Source organism: Chelon labrosus (assembly GCF_963514085.1).
Source record: "Chelon labrosus genome assembly, chromosome: 6".
NCBI lineage: Eukaryota > Metazoa > Chordata > Actinopteri > Mugiliformes > Mugilidae > Chelon > Chelon labrosus.
In genome coordinates, this window is record NC_140342.1 from 19,883,759 (window position 1) to 19,909,389 (window position 25,631).

Sequence of the window (25,631 nt, forward strand, 5' to 3'; positions counted from 1 at the left end):
GGTTGGCTAACATGGCTTCCGGTACACCTAAATGGTACGCAGCCATCATTAATCAGCTACACCTGTGATTTTTCTTTTGCCATCTCCTAAGTACATATTTATAAAAAAAAAAAATGTAAAAAAAAGTTTTCTTGTTTTAAAGACTTGATTCAATACTGCCTCCATAATTATGTCTTTATTATTTTTATTTATTTATTTTTTTAATGTAATGTAGCCACTTAATGTTGACAGGCAATAATTTTTTCAGTGGAGAAGGTCCTAAGGAGCTGGTTAGTAAGTGTTAATAAAATAAACAAGACATGTCTCATGCATCAAGTCGCTGTCAACTTTTTCAGCATTTAATCAAGGCCACAACAACATAAACCAAACTTTCCTCATTACGTTGATAAAAAAAAAAAAATGTAATTCAGGTAGCATAATGTTCCAATCAATAGCCATGTAGACTTGATTTCTCAAAGGGCTGTCTGACTTGAGGGTGAAGAAATTAGTGTAAACTTTATTTTTTGTTTTTAGTTTGCATTTTAAAATGTTAACAGTATTTAGTATTTCTGACGCATCTGATAATCTTTTACTCATCAGCTGTAAAAAAAAAAAAATATATATATATATATATATATATATATTTTATTTTTCCCCAAGCTGACAGCTATGATTAGTGTTATATGTATGAGAAATATTATTATAAAATACTGTAAAGTCTTTAGAAAAAAAGAAGCCTGCAGCCTGCAAGCACCATCTTCATAGTGCAACATATGAATTTTGCATCATTTCTGTGGTTGTTTTCTGATTTTGGTTCTTCTTCCAAACATATACATATATGTGCAATTAATTTAGTATAACAAAAACCCAGTAACAAAATGAATGCAATCCCCTCTTTTGTAGATGAGTACAGGGGTTAAGCTGCAGCTGCTAACGGAAGTCGATCCTTTCTCCTTTACTTAACCCGAATAAAGGATTCATTGCCCTCATAACTATAGAGCGAGGCTTAGCTCATTATGGCCTCTAATCCAATCTGCGCTCTCCCCGAATTGACATATCAATATAGTCCTTGGTATTGAGAAGGTGGACATGTTAACACAATCAGTGCAAGGCAGAAAACTAAATATTTCTGGCTGTAAGGGACCACTAGGTAACAACACAAGTTACAAGCCTGTAGCAGTGTTTTCTGTTGGCTAGATTTGATTTTTCTGGTCCAGCTCTGCATAAGAGTTGAATCAGGATTCAAACATTCATTCAAACAGCTGCAATGCAACAAAAAAATATATATTAAACATTGTAATGTGCATGTAAACAATACTCACGTCAGAGATATCCGTAGGCGTTATCTGCTACATTAAGAAACATTAAAAGACAAATAATGCAAACGTAGCACTGGACACAAATGGAAATGCTATGCCGATGTCTTGCCAAGCTGCAGGCTGAGTCACAAACATTAACTTTTTTATTATCCTGTGACATATTTATATATTCATCTCATGTTGCGAGCTATAGAGAACATTCATCAGAACGAGCAGTCACCAACATATTCCCATAGCTGACACTAACATAATCCGTCCTGACGTGGAAAAAGATGTTTTGAAGCAGACTGCGTGTGTGTTATTTTTTTTCTAATGCACACTCACATCATTTGCCATTTTGCAGTTTTGATTAAAAGACGAAATAGCTGTCAAGTGCCCCCATTCACAACAGCACACGTTCATTTGTACCCTCTTCACACCAGCCAGACAGCCTGATAGCCACCCAACTCGGATGTTTATTAACAATGGTCTTTTTTTTTTTTTTTTAATACTTCTGAATATTAAAATTTGAACACTTATGTTACACATTTCTGGGCCTACATCACTGAAATTATATTGCCAGTTCAAACATCTGCTGTTTGTTTGACTCAGCTCGCCTTCATTCGGTTTTATTTCAGCAGCTTCAACCTTATTTGTTTGTTGAGTGTTTACTTGCTAATAGGTGATTTAATTGCTCCAAACCAGCGATATCTTTCTGAAACACATTTCAGCACTGCCCAGTACCCACATCCTTGAACAATGACAAGCTTTCAGAGAGGACAGAATTAAAATTCAAAGGCGAGGCAGTTCATTTTAGTTCCAGGAACCGCTGTGCGAAAAACACTTGACTGATTTTAATCACATTCTTATTTATTTCAGCTTAGAGCTCGGCATGACTTTTTAAACGGCAGTGGTGGCATTTGCCGCGTTTTTCACAGTGTAACAGCCCCATCTAGCAGGTTCCTGCAGGTATTAATGTTGCTCTCAAAAGCTATTAGATATATTCACTTTAAAAGCCCTGCCTTCACAGCACTGCCGGAATAGCAAACATTTATTTGCAGAATAGGCTTTTACCTGGAGTACTTTATCTCCCTGTCTGCTATGCACTCCATTGAGTCCGGATTATTGTCTACACGTGTCTGCACTGTTCAGCCATTAGACTGCCGAAATAGAAGGAATGAGTCATTGGATGTGATGATTGGCGTTTTACAAATACAACAAAATCTGTGTGTGAGAGCCACGGCATTATTCTTCTCGCAGAAACTGGTGCTTGCAAAGCATTTGCATTATAAAAGCTTGCATTTTTGTGAGCGATGACCTTGCCAACCAGTCTACACAGGTTTGCAGTGAACTATTTGAAATTAAAATAAAGACTTGCTCATAGAATTAAAAAGTTTATTAAGTAAAATAATAAAAGGACGAATTTAAGTGGCACTGAAGTATTGGCATTGAGCATCTACATTTATCATTAATTAAAGGTTTTGAGCAACACATGTATCAGCTCATTTGATACTGACAGTTTGTCTCATAGTTAAAAGTGTATTTGTGCCACCTACGTATATGAATTAATTCTCTCTTGGGTTGTAGTTTACGCCTACTCAAGCAGAAGCTGCAGGTGTGAGATTCAGTAGTAACTCAAACAGGAGTGAATATTACTATTCTTTTCTTTTCTTTTCAACATCCAAGTACTTTAAAATGCAAATGCACTCTCACCAAAAAAGCAGAGTCTACACCTTTTACTTTGTGACATCAAGCGTTCTAGGATCTCCTCTCTCACAAGGCTGTAATAAAGCCATTTATATTTGTGACAAATGGGCTCATCCTTCTCTCTTTCTTGCCGTCTCTTTGTCAACTCCACTCTCGTGTATGTGTGCGCGCGTATGTGTGTGCGACCGTCATTAAAAATGTATAACATCTCTCCAAACAGTGTCCTGACAAGCCACTCGCGCTCATTGGATATCAGTCATTAAAATTTAGCGAAGGGGGCGAAGCATGGCCTGGGTGGCGGGTATCGGGTTCCTCGTTCAGGCTTGGGGATGAATTTTTCAAAGTCCTATTACCTCTACAGGCACCAGTGCTGATGTCTCAAGGCTGTGCCGCTCTGACATTGCCGTTGTGTGTCTCTGCAGCTGAGGTGTGACAGAAGCCGAATCAACAATAACAACATGAGTCTCAGGGTGGCTATACTGACTCATTTACTACTGCTCGCTGACAAGGCTGATTCTAAAAAAGGTGAGTTGCCGTTTGTTATCTTGATGGAACAATGCTTAAATTTCATGGGAGTGCTTTATCTTGCGGCTACTCTATATACAGAGAAAGTAGGGCCTCAATTGTTCAATGTCGGCTTGTAATGCGCTTCCATAGGTTGTTTCAGGTAGCTAGAAAATAGCCGAATAAATAAGCAAGGGATGAGTCATAGCCTTTATTCTGTATCTTTTTTTTCTCTGAGCTAAAAGGAAACTTCTTTGTTTTCTTATTTTGGTAATAACAAGGTGTCAAATGTGGAGGAATTCTCTCCGCACCATCCGGCAATATCTCCAGTCCAAACTTCCCAGGCCCATACCCCTACAATATCGACTGTTCCTGGCTAATTGTCGTGGCGGAGGGCTCCTCTGTCCTCCTCACCTTCCACCACTTCGAGCTGGAGTACCACGCCAGCTGTGCTTACGACTACATCAAGATTTACAATGGCATCTCTGAAGATGAGGGGAACCTCCTTGGGACATTTTGCGGCGACATCTCCCCTCCTCAGTTCACCTCTTCCTGGAACGTCATGTCCATCATCTTCCATTCGGACCGCCATGTGGCCTACAGGGGCTTCAGCGTTGGCTACAGAAAAGGTACTTAATGCAATATGACAGGGGTCGGTTGGATAACTGCCCAGAACTTGAGCTGATTTTGTTTGGCTGTGTGGCAAATGCATTACTCACGGCTTTTAGCAAAAACGTCTTGACCTTAACCTCAAAACATTATATTGAAACATGCTTTAGTAATGTTTATCACGTTCATCAGCAGCTACTAGCATTTTAGCTTTGAAATATAACAGTTATAGAGATATTTTAATCTGAACCAAAGTGGTGGACAACCCCTAGAACCATTCCATTTGCTTGTCGTAAGATGCCCCTGCTTAACCCTAAACCTTTCAAAGATTTTGACATTTTTTAACTGCAAACTGACCAAAGACGTGGCTACAAACAGACCAGACTTGTTGTCCATCTAAAAAAGGAATTCTGTACCACTACTGCTGTTCAGCCAGAAAAACAGAAGATGTTTTTGCCTCCTGTCCTCTCTAGATATGTGTGGCGGAGTCCTGACTGGACTATCGGGTGTAATCTCCAGCCCCGGCTACCCTCAGGAGTACAGCAACAATGCCGACTGCTCGTGGGCCATCCATGTGTCTAACACGAGCGTGGTCACCTTGACCTTCTTGGACTTTCAGCTGGAAAACAATGAAGGATGTAACTTTGATTTTGTCGCCTTGTTCGACGGCCCTACAGTCACCCACCGCCACCTTGGCAAACACTGCGGGGCAGATAAACCCCCCAACGTAGTCACCACTTCCAACCAACTTTTGGTAGTCTTCAAGTCTGACTTCAACATTGGAGGACGGGGGTTCAAAGCCTATTATTACTCAGGTAAGAAATTTTGGATTGGAGTTCGTCACACAAGGCTTTTGGTATTTTTTTTTTTTCTACAGAAACTGAAAGTGAAAAGATGGCTTTGCTCAGTTGCCATCACCGTGACATGCTATTACTCTGCCAGATGTAAAGCAACCTGTATTCACAAAAATTCTTTTCACTCACAAATTCAAAACAGAACAGCTTCCATGAAATCCAGAAAAGCCTTACCTGTGAAGTGCAGGTAAAGTATAGAAATGTTGAAAGCAATAGAGAACAGTGGGATTTATGATTAGTCTGATGTTAGTGTGAAATAGTACTGGAAGCTGAAACAAGCTGCGCAAAAGGCCCAGAGAATCTAACAAAAGACAGCAGAATTGCAGCTAAAAGCAAAACACTGTCTCTCACACCCGCCATAATCACAAACCTGAAAGACCTTGAGTTGTCTAGCCAAAGCCCAGACTGGAATCCAACTCAAATGAGAAAAACTTGCTCCCAGACTGCACCCGTCTGGCCTTGCTGAGCATAAACCAACTGACCGAGGGATCAAAAATCCCTAAAATACATCTGAAAAAAGATGCCAGTACGAATGGCATACCTCCGTATTTAAGTGTATATTTATTTTGGCACATTTTATTTTGTATTTATGGTGAGAAAATCATATCGATTCAGTAAATGTCATGATTTTAAAGCAATAGTTCAGCATTTTAGAGTTGCACAAGCTGATCAATACCACTCTAACATCCATTTATACGGCGCGTAGGTTAGCATAAAGACTAGAGATCCACAGCCTGGCTCTGTTCAAAGGTTATATAACCTAAAGAAGGACAGGCAGAAATCTCTGATAGTCCTTTGTCAGCATCTAGTCAGAAACCTCGCCCAAAAAAGTTATTTTACCATATCTTGGCGAGTCACAGTGACCAGAATATTTTTAATCCCCAGTTTCTTCTATTTATGCAAAGCTAGGCTAACCAGCTGTTGGACTATATTTCATATCGAACACATAAATACAAGAGTGATATCGATCTTCTCATCTCTAACCATCTATCTATCGTTAACTCTTGCCAAGGGCACAAGCATATTTCCCAAAATATCAAGCTGTTCCTATAAACTGTGGGGGATTTTCTCCCCAATGGACTTAAAGCATATACTTTCTATTAAAACAAACATTTGAGACTGACTTTAAACATTTTAAACAGAGAATTAAGTTCATAAGGACACCGGAAAAAACATATATCTGAAATAAAGAGGACTATCTGATCAACTGTGCTTTCACAGGTGAATGCCAGCAGGTCCTGTCAGCTGTAAGTGGCAACTTCAGCAGCCCACATTTCCCCAACATCTACCCAAACAACATCAACTGCCACTGGAGCATCAGTCTAGCAGCAGGATATCGCATTAAACTCTTCTTCCCCGTAATGGACCTGGAGGACCGCAACAGTCTGTCGGATGAGTGCGACTACGACTCTGTTGCCGTCTATGACGGGGACAGCCAGACGGACACCCTGCTGGGACGCTGGTGTGGCAGAGAACAACCTCCTTTCCTCGTCTCCAAGGCCAACAAGTTGTTGGTGGTACTCAGCACAGACAGAAATGAAGCTCACAGAGGATTCACCGCCTCTTATCTTGGAGGTAAATGTTTCCTGTAAACGCATTAGATTCATTTTTAGAATGAAAACCTTTATGTGCCTTACACGCTTGTATTTTAATTTATTGGAGTCCTAATTCTGCTTATCCTGAATGGACTGTAGGTTTAAGACATGCACTCAATAGTGTATAGAATCTAAATCTCAGCTAAATAGGATTTGGAAGGATTAAATGCATAAAAAGCCAAATGTACAAACAACTCTTTTGCATCGTCACTCATTTTTAAGCTTCTCTTAAAAAGTGTCTCTTTTCCCCCCATGAATCCAAGTGGTGCCTGTAAACATCAGCTGCACAAGATCAGAGTTCACCATCCTGATACCTCAGCAGTCTTTACCTCAGCTGGACCGTGAGAGCATCTACCTGGGGGACCCAACCTGTACAGCGCAGCTAACGGCCACCTCCTATAAGATACTTGCTCAGTTTGTCAACTGCGGTACTGCCAGCCGGGTGAATAACAACACTCTTACACCGGTGCAATATAATAAGGAGTGATTTAAAATGCCTTTAGCCGTTAAAGAGAATGGTTTGTGCAGACTTGCTTCTATTTATATTCTTACTAATGATCCCTTACAGAAACATCGGAACATCACCATGCTCGTAAACAAACTCTACATTGATTTCTCTGATGGGAAGCAGCAAAACGTGCAAGAATATAAAGTGCAGTGTGACGCCCTGCGGAAAATAGCGTCAGTGTCCATCATTTCAGCAGAGGAGAGGCGTCTGGAGGAGCAGGCCCAGCAGACGGACAACGTCGGTGGCGGCAATGCGGGCGATCCAGAAGCTGAGCCTCATGACTTTAGCGACATCGTCTTCATCAGCATTTGTGTTCTGGCTGTCATTCTCATGGTCATAGCTATTATTTGGCTGGTTCTTCTTTAATGATATATATGCGTAATAGTATGTGTTTTATCCATGGAAGAAAGGACTCCAACACTGAAGTTGTCTCATTTAAAATCATATTTTGTATAAAAAAAGAGTTCACCAATAGTATAAAAACAGGGCACATGTCCACAAAAAAAAGAGATCCATAATTATATTACAAATGGAACAGCCTATCATTATTGGCACCAATATTCTTGGCAACGTTTTATGTGTGGTTAAAAAACAGTGTTAACTTACTGATGTGCCACAAAGTGTATTTTTTTTTTTTTTTTTTTTTTTTTTTTATCGTATTTGTAGAAAAACAAAAAAAAAGAATACAATGATGATGCATTAAAAAATCATAAATATAACTGGATGTAACATTCACTGTGAAATCTGAGGCTCGGCCTGGCTATGCTTGACCTATTTTTTGTATTTGGAAACCAGCTGGTTGACTGATAATGTGCTGTCTTTTACTTGAGTTCTGATCTCAGGGTTGTGTTTGAAGGCAAACACCAGCGCTCTAACAGTCCGTCTGTATGAACCGCTGACTAACCGGGAACTCTGGTGAAACACTTCTCTCTCGATGTTGTCGATGAGACCTGAATCCTCCTGCAGGACGCGTTAGAAAAACAAGAAGAGAGCGCATACGTGAACACACAGAAAATAAAATACAAAATGAAATACAGTTGTAAGCACACTTTTTTTCAAGCAACAAGACATTCAATTTAAAAAGAAGATGCATTTGCAGAAAATAAACTGAGTAGTATTAGAAAGAAAAAAATACATATAAATAAAATGTCTCCTGTGAAATGTTTATAAATTCAAATAAAGTGAAAAATCGTGATTATAAAAAGTGGTGCTTCAAGTCAAAGAATTCATGTGGGAGCTTGATAACATTTTATCTCTGATGCCATGCAAAAACATGACCAGATCAAGTTTATTTATTGAAAAGTGTAGTGTAATGGGTTTTGCCTTTAGACAGATACTCTTTCTCACCTTGACCTCCAGAGCTTCAGACATTAGTCTCCTAGCGTTGCTCCTGAGTCCTTCAGATTGTTTGTCGGAGCGCACTTCGATGGACGGCTTATTAGAATTCTCCTCAATGAACGTCCTCCAGTCGGTGTAAACCTTCGATGCCACTGAACTCACCTCAGGGTCCGGATGCTTTCGCATTTTGTTGACCGTGTGACCTGAGGAGAGAGATGTTTTCATAGTGTACTGAACATCATTTGAACACTGCGAGTATGATGACTGGCCTGGCCTTTATGAGATTTTAGTTTTAATGCTGCTGTAATGGAGCACACAAGTTCCACCGATCATAACATTATGACCACCTGTCTAATACTGTGTCTCCCTTGTGCCTCCAAATCAGTTGTGACTCATCAGAGAATAGATGTGGGCCTTCTGAGGGTGTCCAGTGGTGTCTGGTAACAGGATGTTGTTAGTGGAGGCCTATGGGTCCTATGGGTTGAGGTGAGGGGCCTCTGTGGATCATCCCACAGATACTTGATGAGTGTGGGATCTAGTGAATTTGGAGGCCAGGTCAACACCTTGTGCTGTTCTTCATGTTTTTTTAGTTGTTCCTAAAGCATCTTTGTGTGTGTGTCTGTGTCAGGCTGCATCCTGCTGGGGATGGCTGCTGCCATCAAGGAGTGTCATTGCTATGGGGTGGGGGTGCCTGGTCTCGTCTAGGTGGGTGCTACATGTCTAAGTAACATCCACACGAATGCTAGGTCCAAAACTTTCCCAGCAGAATATTTTATTGTCACAAGATGGTCAATGTTATTCACTTCTCCTGTCAGTGGTCTTAATGTTTTGCCAGATTTGAGTCATTTACAGTAAATATTCATGGTTTCCACACCCATGATGCATTAGTCTACATAGTGACATATGAATACAGCAACATACAAGTTGTAAAAATATCTTAGTATATATGTTTCCTCTGTGTACCTATTTTTGTGGACTTCAGCACCTCGGTGGATGGGATCTTCTTGCTCAGCTCTGTCAGGGCAGCCAGCAGGTTGTCTTTGCTCTGTTCTGGCAGCTCCAGCATGGATTTGAAGCGCATGATGTCCTCAATCACAACGACCCTCTTGAAGAAACACAAGTATATGCACTTACTAAGTATATCTAACATACATTAATACTGATGTATCATGTGTATTCAGGCTAAATAGCTCACCCGTAAAGATTCAATTGTAGTTTGTTTGTAAACCTTTCCGTCGCTCTTGGATTTTTTGGGTGTTTCGCCCTTGGGAAGCCGCACTACAAACTTGTCCATCTCCAAACGTTAAGTAGGAAGCTACAATATAGAGACTGGCTGACTTTAACAGTTTTAACAACTGACGTTTAGGTCAGAAGCGACCAATGCTAGCTGCTGCTAGCAGTTACCGGGTTAAACGTTACCAAGCTAACGCAAGCCAGCATTTGAAATTCAACTAATTAAATGCATTGCTAGCTTGAAATAAGTCATTCGTTCCGTATTTTGTTAAATATAAGCTGCAGGTGTAAAGGGAACTTTGACAAAGTGTCTCTTTGTTAAACCTAGCAGCAGCTAAGTGGCTATAGTAAACAGTAGTGACTTATGTTGCCTTCAAGTACCGTGGGAGCAGCAGATTGCAAAACTAAATAATCACCCACTTGGTAAAACGTTAATGTGATTATAAAGAGCAACATTGCCTTTTTTAAATTTCTAAATGATAATAAACTTAAAATAACAACATACTTTATCATTTTGATGTATTTTCATATAAATTGGGCCAATATAATTCCTTCATTTCATAATCTTAATTTTTCTCCCAACCAGTGATAATATCTAATTAATTACCTCCCAAGTTGTACTTAGAAACTACCACAGTAATTTGAGTAAAATGCTATTTTACATATTTACTTTGGAGGTACAGCTAATCATTTTAATATAATAATCTGCTCCTGCTCTGTAAAAAAGACGGTGGGATATGTATATACAGTCAGTAGGGAATATACGGACAGTCCGTAAACGTAACAAGACATTCGCGGCCAGTCTCGCGAGATCAAGAGCCGTTTGAGGACAAGGAAGAGGAGCGTGTTGTTTGTTTAGATTTTCGCTGACAAAATGGGGACTCTATCCTCCTTTGCCTGCACTTTCGGACTATCCGTCCTGCTAGCGGGCACCTTAGCATCTTCGGATGTGTTCGACAGCGTTTTGGGAAGCACGGTATCTTGTCATAAGTCATGTGAAATGACATACAGCTTGCACACGTATCCACGGGTGAGTACTTATCTTTACGGAGGAAAGTCAATTCTGTTAGCTTTAGCTAACGTTTGCTAAGTTAGCGAAACAAGTGCAGGCCCGTGTAATTAACTATCACGGAGCGTTTCTTTTATTTAAATATTGTTGGTGAATTATAGGTTAAAGCTTGTGTCAAAGTCGAAAGTGCGTCTGTTTTAGGCGTTGTCTTTGTTTTTCGAGACATTCAACTGGTCCTCTTGTTTTTGTTTTGTGTAGGAAGAGGAACTCTATGCCTGTCAGAGGGGCTGCCGTCTGTTCTCCATTTGCCAGTTTGTTCGTGACAGCGAAGATTTAAATCAAACCAAATCCGAGTGTGAATCAAGTAAGCTGGACACTGAGCCTTTGACCCATTTAATTTATCTCTGTGCACTGTCTAGGCCTCCGAAGTGAGGCTTATGTAATAACCAACAATAAAGCAGCAAACAATTGTCCATGGGTGTTTTCAGCCTTATGTTCACGCATTCAAATCCATACTAAGCAGGCTTGTTCTAAAAACCTCTTTGTCTGTAATCCTTTTTTATTTAACCATCTGTTAACCTCTCATCACTTATCCCAAACTTCTGCAGCCTGTCGGGAAGCCTACACCCAGGCTGACGAGCAGTATGCATGCAACCTTGGCTGTCAGAATCAGCTTCCCTTCGCCGAGCAGCGGCAAGAGCAGGTATGTAACAGTCACCCAACCGTCTGCATGAACACGCGCATCAGGAAAAACCGGTGTGTTCAGTGTCGTTGTTTATTTTATTCTCAGCTTGAAGCGATGATGCCCAGGATTCACCTCCTGTACCCCCTGACTCTGGTCAGAGGGTTCTGGGAGGATATGATGAGTCAAGCCCACAGCTTCATCACATCCTCGTGGACGTTCTACCTCCAGGCCGATGACGGCAGAGTTGTCATTTTCCAGGTAATGAGTTAAGGAAAACTAATTTGACGTCTTGTTAGTGAACAGATGCAGTTAATAACGCTGATGAAACCCAATTACGTCTTCTGTTAAACAGACTGAGCCGGAGGTCAGGTTTTTCTCCCAGATCGAACTGGAAAGAGAAGATGAGCCGCAAAAGAGCTGTAAGGCCTCTATTCTGTTTTCAACCTCCACTTAAAGAACAGTTCTCAGCTGTTATGTTTTATTGTCAAGAAAACCAATCCATACACAATCCATAACTCATAATACAACAATAAGGTGAGGTTTGCACATGTCAAGAACTGTTGTTTCTCATTTTCTAGTCCCCGGGCTGAGCAGGCCAGTTTACAAAGAATACCATCGCACTTTAATCCAGGAGAGGGACAGAGACATGACTGGAGACCGCAGCTATGAAGACCAATACAACATCTTCAGCTGCCTCTCAAGGTCGGTCGGTTGGCACATTTCTGTCTGCACTGTCAACGAGTTCTGCTGCTTAGCTTGGTAGAGCACTAAGGATCAACAGAAGCTTTGTATTTGTACTTTTCTCCTCAGGAATCCTTGGCTGCCAGGTTGGATCCTGACCACAACTCTGATCCTGTCTGTGTTAGTCCTGATCTGGATCTGCTGTGCCACTGTGGCAACTGCTGTGGACCAGTATGTACCTGCTGAGGTAAGTTCTGCGCTGTCCCTTTAAGGGATTTTGGTTAACATGCAGGCGCAGTCTAAGCACATATGTGACGTGGAAGTTCAGGGTGGAATAAACACCTGCTTAGCTTTGTATGAGGAGTGGAAAACAGCTGGCACTTTAATGTTGAGCTAAATGAAAAGATCATTGCTACTTTCATATGCTACTTCAAGCTTTGCATAGCTTAGCGTAAAGATAGGGGAAAACTGGCTCCATCCAAAGGTAATACAATCATCCTACCAGCATATCTACATCATTGTGTACTCTGACAGCAGCCAGCTGTCATCCAAAGCGACCACACCTTTAATTATGAATACTTTTAGAAGATATATGACAATTTAGCTAACACTATTTACCGTACTAGGCTGTAAACATGATTAGTTTTGCTGTAAAGTTGGGCACTTTAACAAAGAGCTCTATGGAGAATGACTCAGCTTTGGAACCAGCTTCAAGTAGCCATTAGTGGAACTGAGGTCTTGGGCACTTAAGATAAGATAGGACTTTATTCATCCCCATGGGGAAATTAGGGAAACTTAGTGCGGATGTTTGGTTAAACTGTATCTCAAGAAATCATGCAGTACCACCGTGCCAAATACATTATACAGCCAAAACAACCATTTTCTAATAAGGTTCTTTCTTCTTTCAGAAATTGAGCATCTATGGCGACAAGGAGTACGTTAAAGAACCAAAACTGACTCCGTATCCACCGTCATCTCTGCTGATCATCACTTCCAAAGGCTCCGAAGAAGAGGCCGGACCGCTACCCTCCAAAGTGAACCTGGGCCAGTCCAACATCTAGAAGCCAAAGCTGTAGCACAGAAGGGATATCCTCTTTTATTAATAATCTCTAGTTGAATTTTTTTGCGCGTGCTGCTTTTGGTCTTAACAGGAGTAACTACTTGCAGAACATTTTGTATTTGCTAATATAATGTCTCCTCTCCTTTTGAACCTTTTAAAATAGGAGTGATGGAAGATTTTTCTTTCTGTATATTGGTATAATTGAGGCATTAGCACATTGATGGTGGTACAAGACGAATAGGTTTCTAGGGTTTTCTTGCAATCTCGATGTTTGCATTAGCTCTCTGTTGGTGTGCTTATTTTATTGAATGTTTGGATGAACTTTTTGTGACTTGAAGTGTACCAGGTTTCACCCGGATCCTCAACAACTGGTAAATATAAATTAAGCTGATAGGACTGACTCACTCCATGTTTCTACTGCGGTGATATCCACAATTTTACAGTAAAATTAAATTCTCTGCTCTTATTCTTAATCAATAGTAACGGTACATACAGTAAGACTTTCCTGCTTCACTGTGGTCTGTTATAACGATGAATTAAATACAAAAGAGTGACTGCTGGCATTTGTTGTGACTTTTTTCTTTCAAGAGCAATCATTTTCACGGTCAAAGTCGAACTGGGTTGCAGTCCAAGACCTCGAATGATTCATTCAACTTATCGATTGATGTCGATTGTGAAACCAGCTGTTCATGCAAAACTGAAGATAATAGCTCCGGCTCCTGTGTGATGAGAGTGACTCACTCCGTCCCCAGCAGGATGCAGCCTGACACAGGAACACACATAAAAACGCTTTAGGAACAACTCAAAAAAACAAAAAGAACAGCACAAGGTATTGACCTGGCCTCCAAATTCACCAGGTCCCAAACTGATCAAGTATCTGTGGGATGATCCACAGAGGCCCCTCCCCTCAACCCATAGCACCCAAAGGCCCCCACTAACAACACTCTGTTGCCCGACACCACAGGACACCCTCAGAAGGCCCATGTCCATTCTCTGATGAGTCACAGCTGTTTTGGAGGCACAAGGAAAACCTACACAATATTAAGAAGGTGGTCATAATGTTGTGCCTGATCAGTGTAAGTTGTAGTTCATGACTTCATTCATCTCTCAAAGAGCCCTTTTGACCCCCTCGGCACTGTAGCTTCCCCTCTGTGCAGCATGAACACATTTCCCACGAAGCCTCCAGGTTTGCTGCGTGGTAATTTGATTTTAAGGGGAACTGCAAAGATGTTACACATCAAAGTCTGTTTACAGGTCTCGGGGAGTACTACTGCTGCTTTCATGTGAAAAAAAGTTGTACAAAGCCTTTTGTGGCTTTGTAGAGGTGTTAAGTCTCAAAAACTGCCCTAAGTGATGTAACTTGAAGCAGCATCAGCAAGAGAAGAAGCTCAAAGTTTGCAAAAGAAAATCTGTGCGGTTTGTGGAGCTGGAAGGAGCTTAGTAGACCTCTGCAGCTGGCTCATAATCTTTGATCAAAGGCTGAAGCTATATTCGCTGCAGTTGGCGTAATAAACCAGGATCAGGCTGCTAGGTTTTTGACTGGGCAACATAGGAACCAAATTTGCACATGGATCAAGATGGAGTTTTTGTTAAAAACACATCATAAGCATGGAACCGTTGTCCACAAATCTGCTACTAGGTTGTGTTTCCAAACCATAAAAATTACTAACAAGAAAAACAATACGTGCAAAATACAAAACTTTATTTATAAAACTCTATGAACAATCTCCTGCTGCTCTTTGTTGAAAGCCACTTGGGCCACTTGCCTCAATAACAGTTCAACAAGTCAATATCCTCTGCGGTAAGAGCCGGTGAGGACGAACGCTTTGTTGGAGGGCTCTGAGGTGAAGAGTCACGTTTTTCTGACTTCCTTTTTTTGCTGTTATCTCGGGTAGCTGTCACTTGATGATTTGAAGTGGAAGGAATCGCTTTGCTCAGATGATTGTTTGCTGCAGGTCTGTGAAAATGCAGCTTCTCTCTCTCTGCCTCGTCGGCATTCTCACAAATCAGGGGTGCTGCGTTCAGCACTTCTCTGACAAACTTCTGCCTGCCAACTACAGAAAAAAATAACTTTCAATACACAGTTTTACGCGGTGAAATAATTTCCTTATTTTTATTTTAGCAGCATATTGCAACGTGAATGTAATTAACTTACAAAAGCGCAGCGCAGACGTTCTTGATTCTTCAATTTTCCTCTGTTTAGGCATTTGTGAGCCGTTCATTTCCCACTGGTTTACAACCTGAAAATAAGCCAAAGATTACGTTTGTGACACTACCTACTTTTAAAGAGAACATGCATCAGTGTCAAGTGTGTGTGCTTCTATCAGAAAATATGTACCTGCTCCGCCCAGCCTTCTGTTTTACACCTTGAGTGATCAAACGTGTCGAGCGGTTTCTCAGAGTACATTAGCCCCAAGAGGTTCCACATGGTTGTCTTCAGGCCTGTGCAAAGCTGCAGGTATGGATTCAGACGTCAGGATCACAATAAGACACGACTAAGAGATTAACTCAATCACTGCAATCTAACCTTCAAACTGGTCCCAGACACGTCAAGCATTACAAGTTCAGGGAGGCATGTGAGGTATCGGAGACCACTTTCTGAGATAGGGTTGTCTGCAAAAAGAGAATAGCCTGATCAGCGATTTTATAACAGCTTTGTGGATGGCTTTGAATCTGGATGGAAACTTACAGGAGACATCCAGGAGCTGAAGCCGGTCCAGTCCTTTCTGCATCATCCTGATAGGTGCAGTCAATCTCTGCAGGCCGGCGTCTGACAGACTGTTACCACCAATGAAAAGCTGGATCAGGCTGCTGGATAGGAAACGCTCAATGTCAGCATGCTTTCATTAAATTCTCATGATCATCGCTGAGAGAAATGAGAATAATACTACCTTGCCAACGGGGTGGATGTTAGATGCTGGAATAGCTCGTGGTCGTCACCCAGTTTGCAGCCAAACAAATCAAGAGACTTCAAACTATTAAATGTCTTTATTTCATCCATCCTCTCGTGCAAGAGTGGAAACCTGCAGAATAGAATAGAGTGGAGGGGAGAGGGGGAAGAGATGCTGCAGTTGGAGGCAAAATAAACCAGAGAAGCTGACAGTCATTGTGGCAGCAGCAGCAGCATAACTCACCTATTCCGCAGACAGAGTGACCCGAGCACCATGTCTCCGTACGCATCGCCGAACAGCTGCAGGGCTTTGGGGGAAACGTCCGCGTTTAAAAATACACGGTTCTCCTCCGCTGCTGCAAAAAGTCTATCGCCTATTTGCTCTGGGAAGCCAACCAGAGAGTCCACATGGTGAATGTTGTCAGCCACGAACAACAGAGTGATGTCAAAGAGAGACTTAGTGGTGTACCTCAGACTTCCCTCTTCGTTGTAGGTGAATATAAAATGCTCCTTTCTCGTCACGAACGGGTTCGTCCTTCTGCAGGATGACACCGGCTTCGGTTGTGCCAGGACTATGTCGCTGACCCGGCGGAGGCTGCCTCTTTCTCGGACATAAACGGTGCTGCTGTTGTCCATAGCACCTCCAGTCAGCTAGCCCGGGTTTTGTGTCAGAGTCAGTTCCCTCGTCTGGATGTGCTCCTCTCGGCACAGGAAAACAGCGCGGGGGACGCGCGTTTGCTCGTACGCGCTCGTTCCTTGGCGGTAGTATGGAGAATCATGAAGTTCAAAATTGTCAAGTTTTCAATTTGTTTTTAGAAGAGAAAATGCCATGAGAAGGAAGAGGTCAGGAAAAGCCCAGTACTTATTGAAAATAAAATAAATATAAAAAAATAAATAAATGCATTTTTGACGACTATTAAATGTTTTCGAATTAAATACCTATTTGATTAATTTATTTTAGGGCAAAATAAAGTGTCATTTTATATACAGTAACATGTAATAATATATATATTATATCTAATAATATATAAAATCTCTCCACAAAGCACCAGCAACAGTAATGAAGCGTGGTAGATTGTATTAGGTCAGTAAAGAACTGCAAAAACAAGTTTAGTTAATCCACTGTCATCTTCACAGTCCATAATATTTCTCTTCCTCAAATTTAAAAAATGAAAAATAAAAAACTACAATTTTGGCCTCCGTGGTACGAGCACATGTCGTGGGCGAGCTTTGCTTTGAGCGCGCGTCCACCGCGGGTGACGGGGAAGTATATCCTGACGGGGAAACTGATTCTGACTCTAAAGTAGCTCACTAGCTAGCTTAATGAATAGTGATTGACATAGCTAAAACCTCTACCGAAATGACACCCGACTTATAAATTCTTCTAAACTATTTTTTTCTCATCATACTTCACGTTTTAACCTATTTATATGCTACTTGACAAGTATTTCCAGTTAATTTAGGTCACCTAAAGTGGAAGTTAGTTGCGGCTTTTACTAGTCGACTTCAAACTAAAAGTGACAATCATAATATATAATTATTTTAAGATTCCTGTGCACAGAAAAAATGCCATTCGAGTAGCAGGAATTTCCCGAGAAATAAATCCAACACAGACATCATAACTAACTTTTTTCTGACATTTAGATCTGTGTTAAATACAAATTGCAAACCCTTATTTTGAAAAGGTTTCGTACCCGGAAGAAGTGTTGTTTACATGTCCTGCTCCAGGCAATGTTAACGTAGCTGACAGAAGTGAAATGATTTTTACGGGTTTTAGAGGATAATTTGGTAAGCACTTATTGGCCTGTATTTTTAAGTATTACGGATACTTTTGGTGGACAGTTCTTATGTTATGTTAATTAGTTAAGATGTGTTGGTAAACTGTTTAGTAAAAACTTGATAGCTAACTTGGCTAACTCATTGCGTTGCGCCTTCTTCCTGTATTGGTCATAATGTACAACGTGTTAAATCAACATGAAGTGGAAAGCCTTAACGAGTTATGTTCATATTTTCCCCCACAGCTATCTGAGATTAAGTTCTCTGTGCGACATTAACCTGACGCTACATTACTAAGAGTCAAACATCGTTAACTTGTCAGTCTGTGCCAATGGCGACAACGAATGATCCGTTTGAATTTCGGGGTGAGTGTCCTCCAAAGTCCTTTGGGAATTTGGAAAATTAATGTATTTATTTGTCTTAAATACGCATCTAAAGGCACATTTGTCAGAACTTGATTTATACTCTCCCATTAGAATTTGATGAAGCTGGTGATCTGCTGGAAGCCAACAGAGATGCAACTACCATCAGTATTGAAGAAGACATCAAGCCCCAGAAGCAAAGAAATGATGCAGAGTTCCCTCAAGATAGTTATGAAGAGGGCACAGATGACAAGGAAGAGGTCAGGAAAAGACCCGTACTTACTGAGAATACTTGTTTTTGACGACTATTAAATGTTTTTGAATTAAAAAATGTTTATTTTCTCTTACTCTCAATTAAAGCTTCTCTCAGGGCAAAAGAAGAGTGCCCCTTTTTGGACGTTTGAGTACTACCAAAAGTTTTTTGACGTCGACACCAGCCACGTAATATATTTACAACTTCTCTTCTGTTTTGTAATACACAGCCCTCCATAGCAAATGCAGCTTTGATTATCGTACATGTGTATGATTACTGACATGTCTTTCAGGTGATTGAAAGAATCATTGGATCAATGCTGCCATGGCCTGGAAAGAACTTTATCCGTACCTACCTTCGAAGAAACCCAGATCTTTATGGTTAGCTTTTTTTTTTTGAGACTGTTCGTTAGTGTAGGTCAGCTTAGAATCTGTCCATATTGTTTTTTTGGCGAGCTGTAATGCTTAATATTTATGCTCTCAGGTCCGTTTTGGATTTGCACCACTCTTGTTTTTGCCATTGCCATCAGCGGAAACCTGTCCAGCTTTTTGGGTCATCATGGCGATCCGAAATATAAATACAGGCCAGAGTTTGGGAAAGGTAAGTGACCTTATCCTGCAGTGGGTTGCACTGAATATGAAAGGAAAACATCCATTTAATTGTATATCTTTTAATTCCCTTTGTTTTCCAGTGACCATAGCTGCAACAACAGTCTTCAGCTATGCTTTGTTAGTGCCTCTTGCTCTCTGGGGTTTCCTGCTATGGAGAAACAACAAGATTATGAACTTGGTGTCATACTCCTTCATGGAAGTCGCCTGTGTGTACGGATATTCTCTTTCCATTTACATACCTGCAGTGGTAAGACCTGGAACTTTTTAAATTTAAATTTTAGCAGTAGTTTGAACATTTACATTGATTTTTCGTATATTGTTGTTAATGCTGCCAGTTGGTGAATACTCATTTTGTCCTGTGACATGAAAACATTAACTTTTCCACATAAGGTCCTATGGATTATCCCGTTTGAATGGCTGACGTGGTGCTCCATCGCGGTGGCGCTCTGTCTCTCCTGCTCAGTTCTGATGTTGACTTTCTGGCCTGCAGTCAGGGATGACCACCCCAAAATTATCATAGCAACCATGTCCGCCATCGTAGTGCTCAACACCCTGCTGGCCGTTGGTTGTAAGGTAATTGCTCTTGCTTATGCTGGTTTTATCTTGAGAGGCATCAACCTCCTGTTGAGACATGCTGGCAGCTATGGATGTGTTTATAGTGTGACTACAGTTTTGCATTATCACTCACGTCTAAAAAGTGCTATTGCAAGTACCTTTTACAAATGTCAAATGTGCTGCTGCTGCACAGTGGAGAGTGAAATTCTTGTATGGCAAAGATACTAACAGAAATATAAAAACATGGGTAGTTAAAACATAAAATTCAATTAGGCAGTGTTAATTTATGTTCATGTCCATTAAAATGATTTCAAATGTACTACAAATACTTAGAGATACAGTTGTCCACCTCCTGCTGGAACTGTGGCAGCAAATGTGGGGGCAATTTCCGCATTTTGTGCTCGATGTCTTTGCAATAGGCAGAGATGGCGTCGTTGCCATCTTCCTGTGAGGCTAAAGTTTTCAAGGTTTTACCAATGTGTGGCAAGGTTGTTGGCTCTTCATCGGCATACCCATCTGATGTATTCCTGTGACGCTTCACCTGAGGCCTAGGAGGGCTTGACTGGCTGGAGATCATTGGCAGAGGCTCCTCTGCTCCATAGATGGCGGATTCTGCCATGGGAGAGCTGGGCCTTGGCTCAGCCTCAAAGAAACAGGGCTTTTCTGGGGTGCTTGTCCAGGGATCACTCCCGGTGCCATCTGAGGGTGCACAGGAATCAGAAGCAGTCGAAGGCTCCTTTAAAAGAAATGAAATAATCAAAATGAAGATATACAGTATATTTAATACCATGGCTTCTTAAAATGTCAAGCATTCATAACAACAGGGCATTGTTAGCAATTAAAACAATATCCTGAAAACTGGGCTCCTTTTGGTTGGGGTTTGGTTAGGTGTGAATAAGCATCCTTAAGTGTGAAACCAAGTTACAAAGATAGAGCTCTTTTTTGCGACTTTATATTCACATTGTCCTTTCTTTTCACCCTTGCCCTTTAGCAGATGTACAGTATAAAAATGAAACAAGAAACAGTTCAGTTACCCTAGCAGTTAGCTCAAACGCAGCCCCCTTCCTTTTTGTGTGGGGCTCTAAAAACTGCAGTCTAGTCAGGATCCATTCCTGCCTGCCAGTCTTGTGTGCTCCAAGAGGCGCCTGCTTCTTGTAGCGGGTATATTGGGTTCTCAGGGAATCCCACCTCTTTCTGAGCCTTTCCTCTGAAAGACAAAGCACGGTCCACTGTAAGCACGCCAAATTCAAGTCTATATGCAGTGCCATGGTGAAAACACTAGCCCATAACAATATATCTACGAGTTATATAACAGAAACAAGCCTGTCTTATCCTGATAAAGAGTTTCAGTTAAAGAACTCAATGGCCAAAATCTCACCTGATATAAAAAGTTTATTTTCGATCTCACGCCAGAGTTGTGTTTTCACCTCTCTGTTGGAATAAAGATTTTCTGCAATGTCGTACAGAGCTGGCCGCTCCTGAACCATGCTGATCAGTTTGCCCTCAGTTTCTTCGTTCCAGGTGGCCATGTTATTGTGAAGAAAGGGTTCTTTTGCTCCACAGATGGTGGATTCTGCCATGGGAGAGCTGGGCTTTGGCTCAGCCTCAGAGAAACAGGGCTTCTCTGGCGTGCTGGTCCCTGTATCACTGCTGGCGCCATCTGAGGGTTCATAGGAATCAGGAGCAGTGGAAGTCTCCTTAAAAACATTCACAATGAAAATTTCTATTTAAAACCATGAATTTCTTAAAACATCAAGTATTTATAACAACAACAGGGGATTGTTGTCATTCGTTAAAACAATACTGTTCATGAAAATTTTGCAAATTTCTCACATTCTTGCCATTAAGCGAGTGTATAGTAAAGAATCAACAAACAGTTCAGTCACCCTGCCAGTTAGCTCAGACGTGGTCCATTTCCTTTTTGGGTTTGGCTCTAAAAACTGCAGCCTGGACAGGATCCATTCCTGCCTGCCAGTCTTCTGTGCTCCAGAAGGAGCCATTTTCTTGTACCGGGCATATTGGGTTCGTAGAGACTCCCACCTCTTTCTGAGCTTTTTTTCTGAAAGACAAAGCATTGTCCAGTGCCGGTACACTCACTAGACAGTTAATTGAGTACACTAGTAAAATGCATTGTAATAAAATAGTCCTCTTTTAAATCTTAGCTTCACAAAGGTTATGGTACTCAGCATGTGTGTAAAATAACTGTTGATTCAGCTGTGGTTTCATTTCAGAGGCTGTGCTTTATAGCACTATTGAACTGTATTGCGTTATAGCACGTTTCTATTATTTTGACAACCCCATTTTAGTCATTAGACTAGGCTAAATAACAAACACATATGTGCTTAATTCTGTAGTTAGCCAGCACGGAAAAACTACATCCTTAAAAATGAGCATAGAGCTGAATTACTACCTTTCCTAATGCCACTTACACTCAACATTATAATACAGGTTTAGTGCAGAGCTGCTGTATTTATTTTAATGCATTCACCAGTGTACCTAATGAACTGTCAGGTGAGTGCAAGACAGAGCCAATATGCAGGTTTCAAGATCCCATAGCAACAACACAACTGGATGTCCAACAAAAACAAATCTTAACCTAGGGTTCATTAACAACAACAACTGCTAAACAGCTCAATCTCACCTGATATAAAAAGTTGATTTTCGATTTCGTGCCAGAGTTGTGCCTTCACCTCTCGGTTAGAATAAAGGTTTTCTGTAACGTCGTACAGAGCCGGCCTCTCCTGAATCATGCCGATCAGTCTGCCCTCCGTCGCTTCGTCCCAGGTGGCAGGTTTTGGTAAAGCTAACGGAGCCTGTTGCTGCTGCTGCTGCTGCATCCACGTTTTCACCCATTTGTTTCTCCTCACTTTTCGCCTCCGTTTCTTACCTTCCTCTTCCAAAAGCAAAAGGCCCAGGGCTGACAACGCCAGAGACATTTTCAGCTTATTAGACATATGTCAAGGAGCCGTTTTAAGAAACCGTAACACGACAGTGACAGCATGCGCTGTTTTGTTTACAGTCTGTCGGCTGTACTTCCTGCTTCCCTTTTGTGAATGACGAAAGAGCGTCGAAGCCCCGCCCCTTCCGGTGGTCGCGACGAGAGATGGATCCCATTTGATCCCATTTGACACTTGCTGTGAATAGAATTACACATTTAACGTTTATCAGTTAATGTAAGTCAATTGTTGTAAATTAATTTAAGCAGAAGACTGAGAAAGTACCATGGGATGGTGCATAGTGGGGATTTTCACCTCTTACTTTTAGATATGTGCGTATTTCATATATATCTATCTTTATATCAATCAGGGTTTAAAAAAATGTCTCCTGCTATTGATTACCATACTTACACTAGTGAAAACTAAAGACCTCCCATGACAGTTATAATGTTCAGTTTATGTTAAAGCAGCATAAGAAAGGGGATAATTCAGATGTGTCATTATTGTGGAAGATGTAGATTGTGGTGGCGTTAAACTGGATTGAATTAAAGTGTTTCATGTTATTTAACCCAACACAATGACTAAGATGGGGTTGTCAAAATAAAAAAACAACACGAAACAGTTACAAAGTACTACAAACCACAGCCTCCAAAATGAAAGCACAGTCGAATCAACAGCTCTTTCGGTTATTTTAAACAAATGCTGAATGCCATGACTTCCGTGAACCGAATATTTAGTGCAGGATTGTTATCTTAGAAAGCATTTGTTTTCACTAGTTTGCCTCCTTATACAGACTACTGCCTCCTACTGGTATGAAGAAGTATTTCCTTGTTGCGCAGGTGTAGAATAGGCATGCTAGCTACGCACATGCGTTACAATCGGCCTCCATCCTCATTAGTTCTTTGACGTTGGCTTGGTGTGTGTGGGTGTGGGTTAAATGCTTTTTGCTTCAAAAAAAATTCCCCCAAAAATCTAATAAAAGTAGGAAAGCTCCTCGGGCTGTGTTGTTGTTTACTCGTCTGGGCTTGGCTTGCGTGTACTGTATTACTGGTCATTCATTTGACTGGTTGAAGTTAGCTTGTGATAGACAGATGGGTAGTCCAATTACATAGCAAGTGTTTATTTATTAATGTATATGTCTTTTCATTTATTAATTTATGTATTTTTGAAAATGCCTGTCCTTTTTCAAACTATTTCCAACGACTGCTTTTCAAAGGGTTCTGTGTATCAGGTTAAGTTTTACGTAACTTAATTAAACAAACGGAGATATGGAAAATAAATCCCTTTAGGGACATAAGATACAACATTCATTGTCCTACTTTGGCACATTACATCGGCACTAATCCCGTTGATTCATGCTATCTGTCCGTCTTGGTGTAGATAACAGTCAATGACTTCCTCCCATTTGTCCTCCGTGATCTAAACATGACTAAGCCCTGACCCAGCTTGTCTATGCCAATCACAGATGACACTCTGTACTCTAATAATTTTGCGTGTACCTCTACCCTGTGTGTTTCTGGGAAATGAATGCACCTGATAGTGTCAAGTTCACTTCCTCGTGGGAGACTCCTTTCAGTGGAAACTGTGACCGCATTTGCTAACTGGTGTGAGAACGTGCTGTCGGAGTACTTCTTAATGCAAATACTGACATGTGCGCAGGGGTATCATGTGTCTCGTCACATTCGTGTAATTAGTCTACAAAGTAGGTCTGTGTTTGAAAGCTGACCAAGATGAATGGAACGCTGCCTTCTCTTCTGCAACACTGAACATTTGCTGCACACTTACGCACGGACAGTCCGACTTTAGTTCTTGATTGATTAGTAGTTTCTCTGAAGATCTCTTTGTACTGTCAGACACCGTCTTTGACAGAGTTTTATTTATTTGCTTGTTTTTCAGGCCTACTTCTTCAGCAAACCAGATTTCACGCAAATGGTTAACACTTCTGCTACAGGAACGACGACCAAGCATCAGCCTATGACATGAAAGCACAGCTTTGTCTGAAGGTAAACAATAGTGAAGGCTTTTTAAGCCTTGATCCTATTTTACAAACACACTCTTTTTTTACACTCAGTTGTGTGTAGAATTATCCTTTTCTCCTTTATATGTATGTATGTACTGTTGGATGAGTGGCTTAGTGTGTCTTTTACCTGCTAGAGTTGAGCATCTGACACCGGACTTCCTGTACATGATTTCTCCTTCCCAAAGCAAGTGTTATACTTTTTTTTTTCTTTTTTTTTTTAATTGCAGGTTCTCCTGTTGCCTTATTAGAGAGAGTCGGGTTGCTGTGGTGATGAAGTCATGGGGCGTCTGGATTTCACACACACACTCTGACAATCTGCCCTAACACTTTAAAACCCAGTGTCTATGCTTGGTCCATTTGCGTGACCTCTGAAAATGAACACTGGTACCCAGTATGTTATTTCTAATGGGATGGGTTCTAAACTTCCTTAAAGATAAATGGGGTATGGTATTACATGGCACGCGAGATCTCTTGTAGTATGATAGTTTTACGCTTTATGGCTCTGATGTTTAAATATTAAGATAACGAGTTTGTGTATTAATGGTAGGGGGATCACATTTTGACATTTTGTATATGCATTTTTTTATACAAAGACTTTTGTGTTCGGAATTTTGTGGGTGAAGAATTTTAGCTGTTGGTAATATATTCAAGGAATAGACTTGTTAAGTACAGCTATTGTATTTTCCTCTGATATGATAAGTGCCCTCACCTAATGCCAAAAAGCCGTCTTAGAAGGATTGTTTATCTATTTTCTTTTTATTAATTTGTTTTTATTATGACAAATTGCATTTGATAAATTGTGTGAAAGTGAATATATTCATTGTCAGTGAGGGTTACATGGAGAAAAATAAAAATCAGTTATTATCAGCTGCACCTTGATTAGTGAGATCATTCAGTAATGTAATGTTGTTGTTTGAGACGCTGATCAAATTACACTAAAAGCTTGTTTTCATGCACAAATTACAATTGTAGAGTTACTATAACCATTTTAAATCCAAAAAATGTGAACAAAAATTTACAGTAAAAAAAAAAGTCTACTTAAAGACTCCTAATAAACATGACTGCTGATATTTGTGTAAAATAAACACTTATGTTAATCATTTTTAATTGCACTAATGTTGTTTTTTAGGTAGGAAAACCTTGGCTCCCCACGTGCGGGCAACGTGAC

The 25,631-nt window shown here is 40.8% G+C and overlaps 6 protein-coding genes across 6 annotated transcripts; 3 read left to right on the plus strand and 3 right to left on the minus strand.

Annotated features, from left to right (window-relative positions):
- The first annotated feature begins 2,846 nt into the window (after window positions 1-2,846).
- On the plus strand, window positions 2,847-7,431 carry cdcp2 (CUB domain containing protein 2). Its single transcript, XM_084547257.1, has 6 exons — window positions 2,847-3,509; window positions 3,770-4,117; window positions 4,571-4,912; window positions 6,173-6,526; window positions 6,810-6,988; window positions 7,115-7,431. The coding sequence occupies exons 1-6, from the start codon at window positions 3,443-3,445 to the stop codon at window positions 7,418-7,420; spliced, it is 1,596 nt and encodes a 531-aa protein (XP_084403383.1). The 5' UTR covers window positions 2,847-3,442; the 3' UTR covers window positions 7,421-7,431.
- A 65-nt stretch (window positions 7,432-7,496) lies between these two features.
- Window positions 7,497-10,056, minus strand: tceanc2 (transcription elongation factor A (SII) N-terminal and central domain containing 2). Its single transcript, XM_084547258.1, has 4 exons — window positions 9,588-10,056; window positions 9,356-9,497; window positions 8,402-8,595; window positions 7,497-8,014 (listed from the first exon to the last, which is right to left on the minus strand). Exons 1-4 carry the CDS (start codon window positions 9,684-9,686, stop codon window positions 7,826-7,828), a joined length of 624 nt encoding a protein of 207 aa, XP_084403384.1. The 5' UTR covers window positions 9,687-10,056; the 3' UTR covers window positions 7,497-7,825.
- A 302-nt stretch (window positions 10,057-10,358) lies between these two features.
- tmem59 (transmembrane protein 59) lies at window positions 10,359-13,614 on the plus strand. Its single transcript, XM_084547351.1, has 8 exons — window positions 10,359-10,655; window positions 10,893-10,998; window positions 11,243-11,337; window positions 11,425-11,577; window positions 11,672-11,738; window positions 11,898-12,021; window positions 12,130-12,247; window positions 12,909-13,614. The coding sequence occupies exons 1-8, from the start codon at window positions 10,500-10,502 to the stop codon at window positions 13,059-13,061; spliced, it is 972 nt and encodes a 323-aa protein (XP_084403477.1). The 5' UTR covers window positions 10,359-10,499; the 3' UTR covers window positions 13,062-13,614.
- Window positions 13,615-14,757: 1,143 nt separating this feature from the next.
- Window positions 14,758-16,604, minus strand: lrrc42 (leucine rich repeat containing 42). The gene is made up of 7 exons (XM_084547377.1): window positions 16,195-16,604; window positions 15,952-16,083; window positions 15,750-15,871; window positions 15,588-15,673; window positions 15,399-15,512; window positions 15,216-15,300; window positions 14,758-15,114 (listed from the first exon to the last, which is right to left on the minus strand). Exons 1-7 carry the CDS (start codon window positions 16,584-16,586, stop codon window positions 14,828-14,830), a joined length of 1,218 nt encoding a protein of 405 aa, XP_084403503.1. The 5' UTR covers window positions 16,587-16,604; the 3' UTR covers window positions 14,758-14,827.
- An 827-nt stretch (window positions 16,605-17,431) lies between these two features.
- yipf1 (Yip1 domain family, member 1) lies at window positions 17,432-25,565 on the plus strand. Its single transcript, XM_084546829.1, has 10 exons — window positions 17,432-17,738; window positions 17,972-18,091; window positions 18,203-18,348; window positions 18,449-18,529; window positions 18,634-18,721; window positions 18,825-18,941; window positions 19,033-19,199; window positions 19,343-19,525; window positions 24,340-24,446; window positions 24,691-25,565. The coding sequence occupies exons 2-9, from the start codon at window positions 18,058-18,060 to the stop codon at window positions 24,424-24,426; spliced, it is 903 nt and encodes a 300-aa protein (XP_084402955.1). The 5' UTR covers window positions 17,432-17,738; window positions 17,972-18,057; the 3' UTR covers window positions 24,427-24,446; window positions 24,691-25,565.
- LOC311489649 (uncharacterized protein) lies at window positions 19,532-23,149 on the minus strand. Its single transcript, XM_084546828.1, has 5 exons — window positions 22,149-23,149; window positions 21,394-21,566; window positions 20,886-21,204; window positions 20,542-20,714; window positions 19,532-20,243 (listed from the first exon to the last, which is right to left on the minus strand). The coding sequence occupies exons 1-5, from the start codon at window positions 22,459-22,461 to the stop codon at window positions 19,827-19,829; spliced, it is 1,395 nt and encodes a 464-aa protein (XP_084402954.1). The 5' UTR covers window positions 22,462-23,149; the 3' UTR covers window positions 19,532-19,826.
- Window positions 25,566-25,631: the final 66 nt, after the last annotated feature.

Bases quoted from the DNA above. Each gene is read 5' to 3' on its own strand.
- cdcp2 (XM_084547257.1), top strand. From the start codon at position 3,443: ATGAGTCTCAGGGTGGCTATACTGACTCATTTACTACTGCTCGCTGAC. The intron at 4,118-4,570 runs GTACTTAATGCA...TGTCCTCTCTAG, and splicing joins CAGCGTTGGCTACAGAAAAG to ATATGTGTGGCGGAGTCCTG. The intron at 6,527-6,809 runs GTAAATGTTTCC...CATGAATCCAAG, and splicing joins CACCGCCTCTTATCTTGGAG to TGGTGCCTGTAAACATCAGC.
- tceanc2 (XM_084547258.1), bottom strand. From the start codon at position 9,686: ATGGACAAGTTTGTAGTGCGGCTTCCCAAGGGCGAAACACCCAAAAAA. The intron at 9,498-9,587 runs GTGAGCTATTTA...TGTTTCTTCAAG, and splicing joins CTACAATTGAATCTTTACGG to AGGGTCGTTGTGATTGAGGA. The intron at 8,015-8,401 runs GTGAGAAAGAGT...CGCGTCCTGCAG, and splicing joins CTGAAGCTCTGGAGGTCAAG to GAGGATTCAGGTCTCATCGA.
- tmem59 (XM_084547351.1), top strand. From the start codon at position 10,500: ATGGGGACTCTATCCTCCTTTGCCTGCACTTTCGGACTATCCGTCCTG. The intron at 11,338-11,424 runs GTATGTAACAGT...TTTTATTCTCAG, and splicing joins CCGAGCAGCGGCAAGAGCAG to CTTGAAGCGATGATGCCCAG. The intron at 11,578-11,671 runs GTAATGAGTTAA...TCTGTTAAACAG, and splicing joins GCAGAGTTGTCATTTTCCAG to ACTGAGCCGGAGGTCAGGTT.
- lrrc42 (XM_084547377.1), bottom strand. From the start codon at position 16,586: ATGGACAACAGCAGCACCGTTTATGTCCGAGAAAGAGGCAGCCTCCGC. The intron at 16,084-16,194 runs GTGAGTTATGCT...TCTATTCTGCAG, and splicing joins TCACTCTGTCTGCGGAATAG to GTTTCCACTCTTGCACGAGA. The intron at 15,301-15,398 runs GTACATATTTTC...GCTTATTTTCAG, and splicing joins CAGAAGGCTGGGCGGAGCAG to GTTGTAAACCAGTGGGAAAT.
- yipf1 (XM_084546829.1), top strand. From the start codon at position 18,058: ATGGCGACAACGAATGATCCGTTTGAATTTCGGG. The intron at 18,092-18,202 runs GTGAGTGTCCTC...CTCTCCCATTAG, and splicing joins TGATCCGTTTGAATTTCGGG to AATTTGATGAAGCTGGTGAT. The intron at 18,530-18,633 runs GTAATATATTTA...CATGTCTTTCAG, and splicing joins TTGACGTCGACACCAGCCAC to GTGATTGAAAGAATCATTGG.
- LOC311489649 (XM_084546828.1), bottom strand. From the start codon at position 22,461: ATGTCTAATAAGCTGAAAATGTCTCTGGCGTTGTCAGCCCTGGGCCTT. The intron at 20,715-20,885 runs GTGAGATTTTGG...TTTGTCTTTCAG, and splicing joins AAATAAACTTTTTATATCAG to AGGAAAGGCTCAGAAAGAGG. The intron at 20,244-20,541 runs GTAACTGAACTG...TTTCTTTTAAAG, and splicing joins CGTTTGAGCTAACTGCTAGG to GAGCCTTCGACTGCTTCTGA.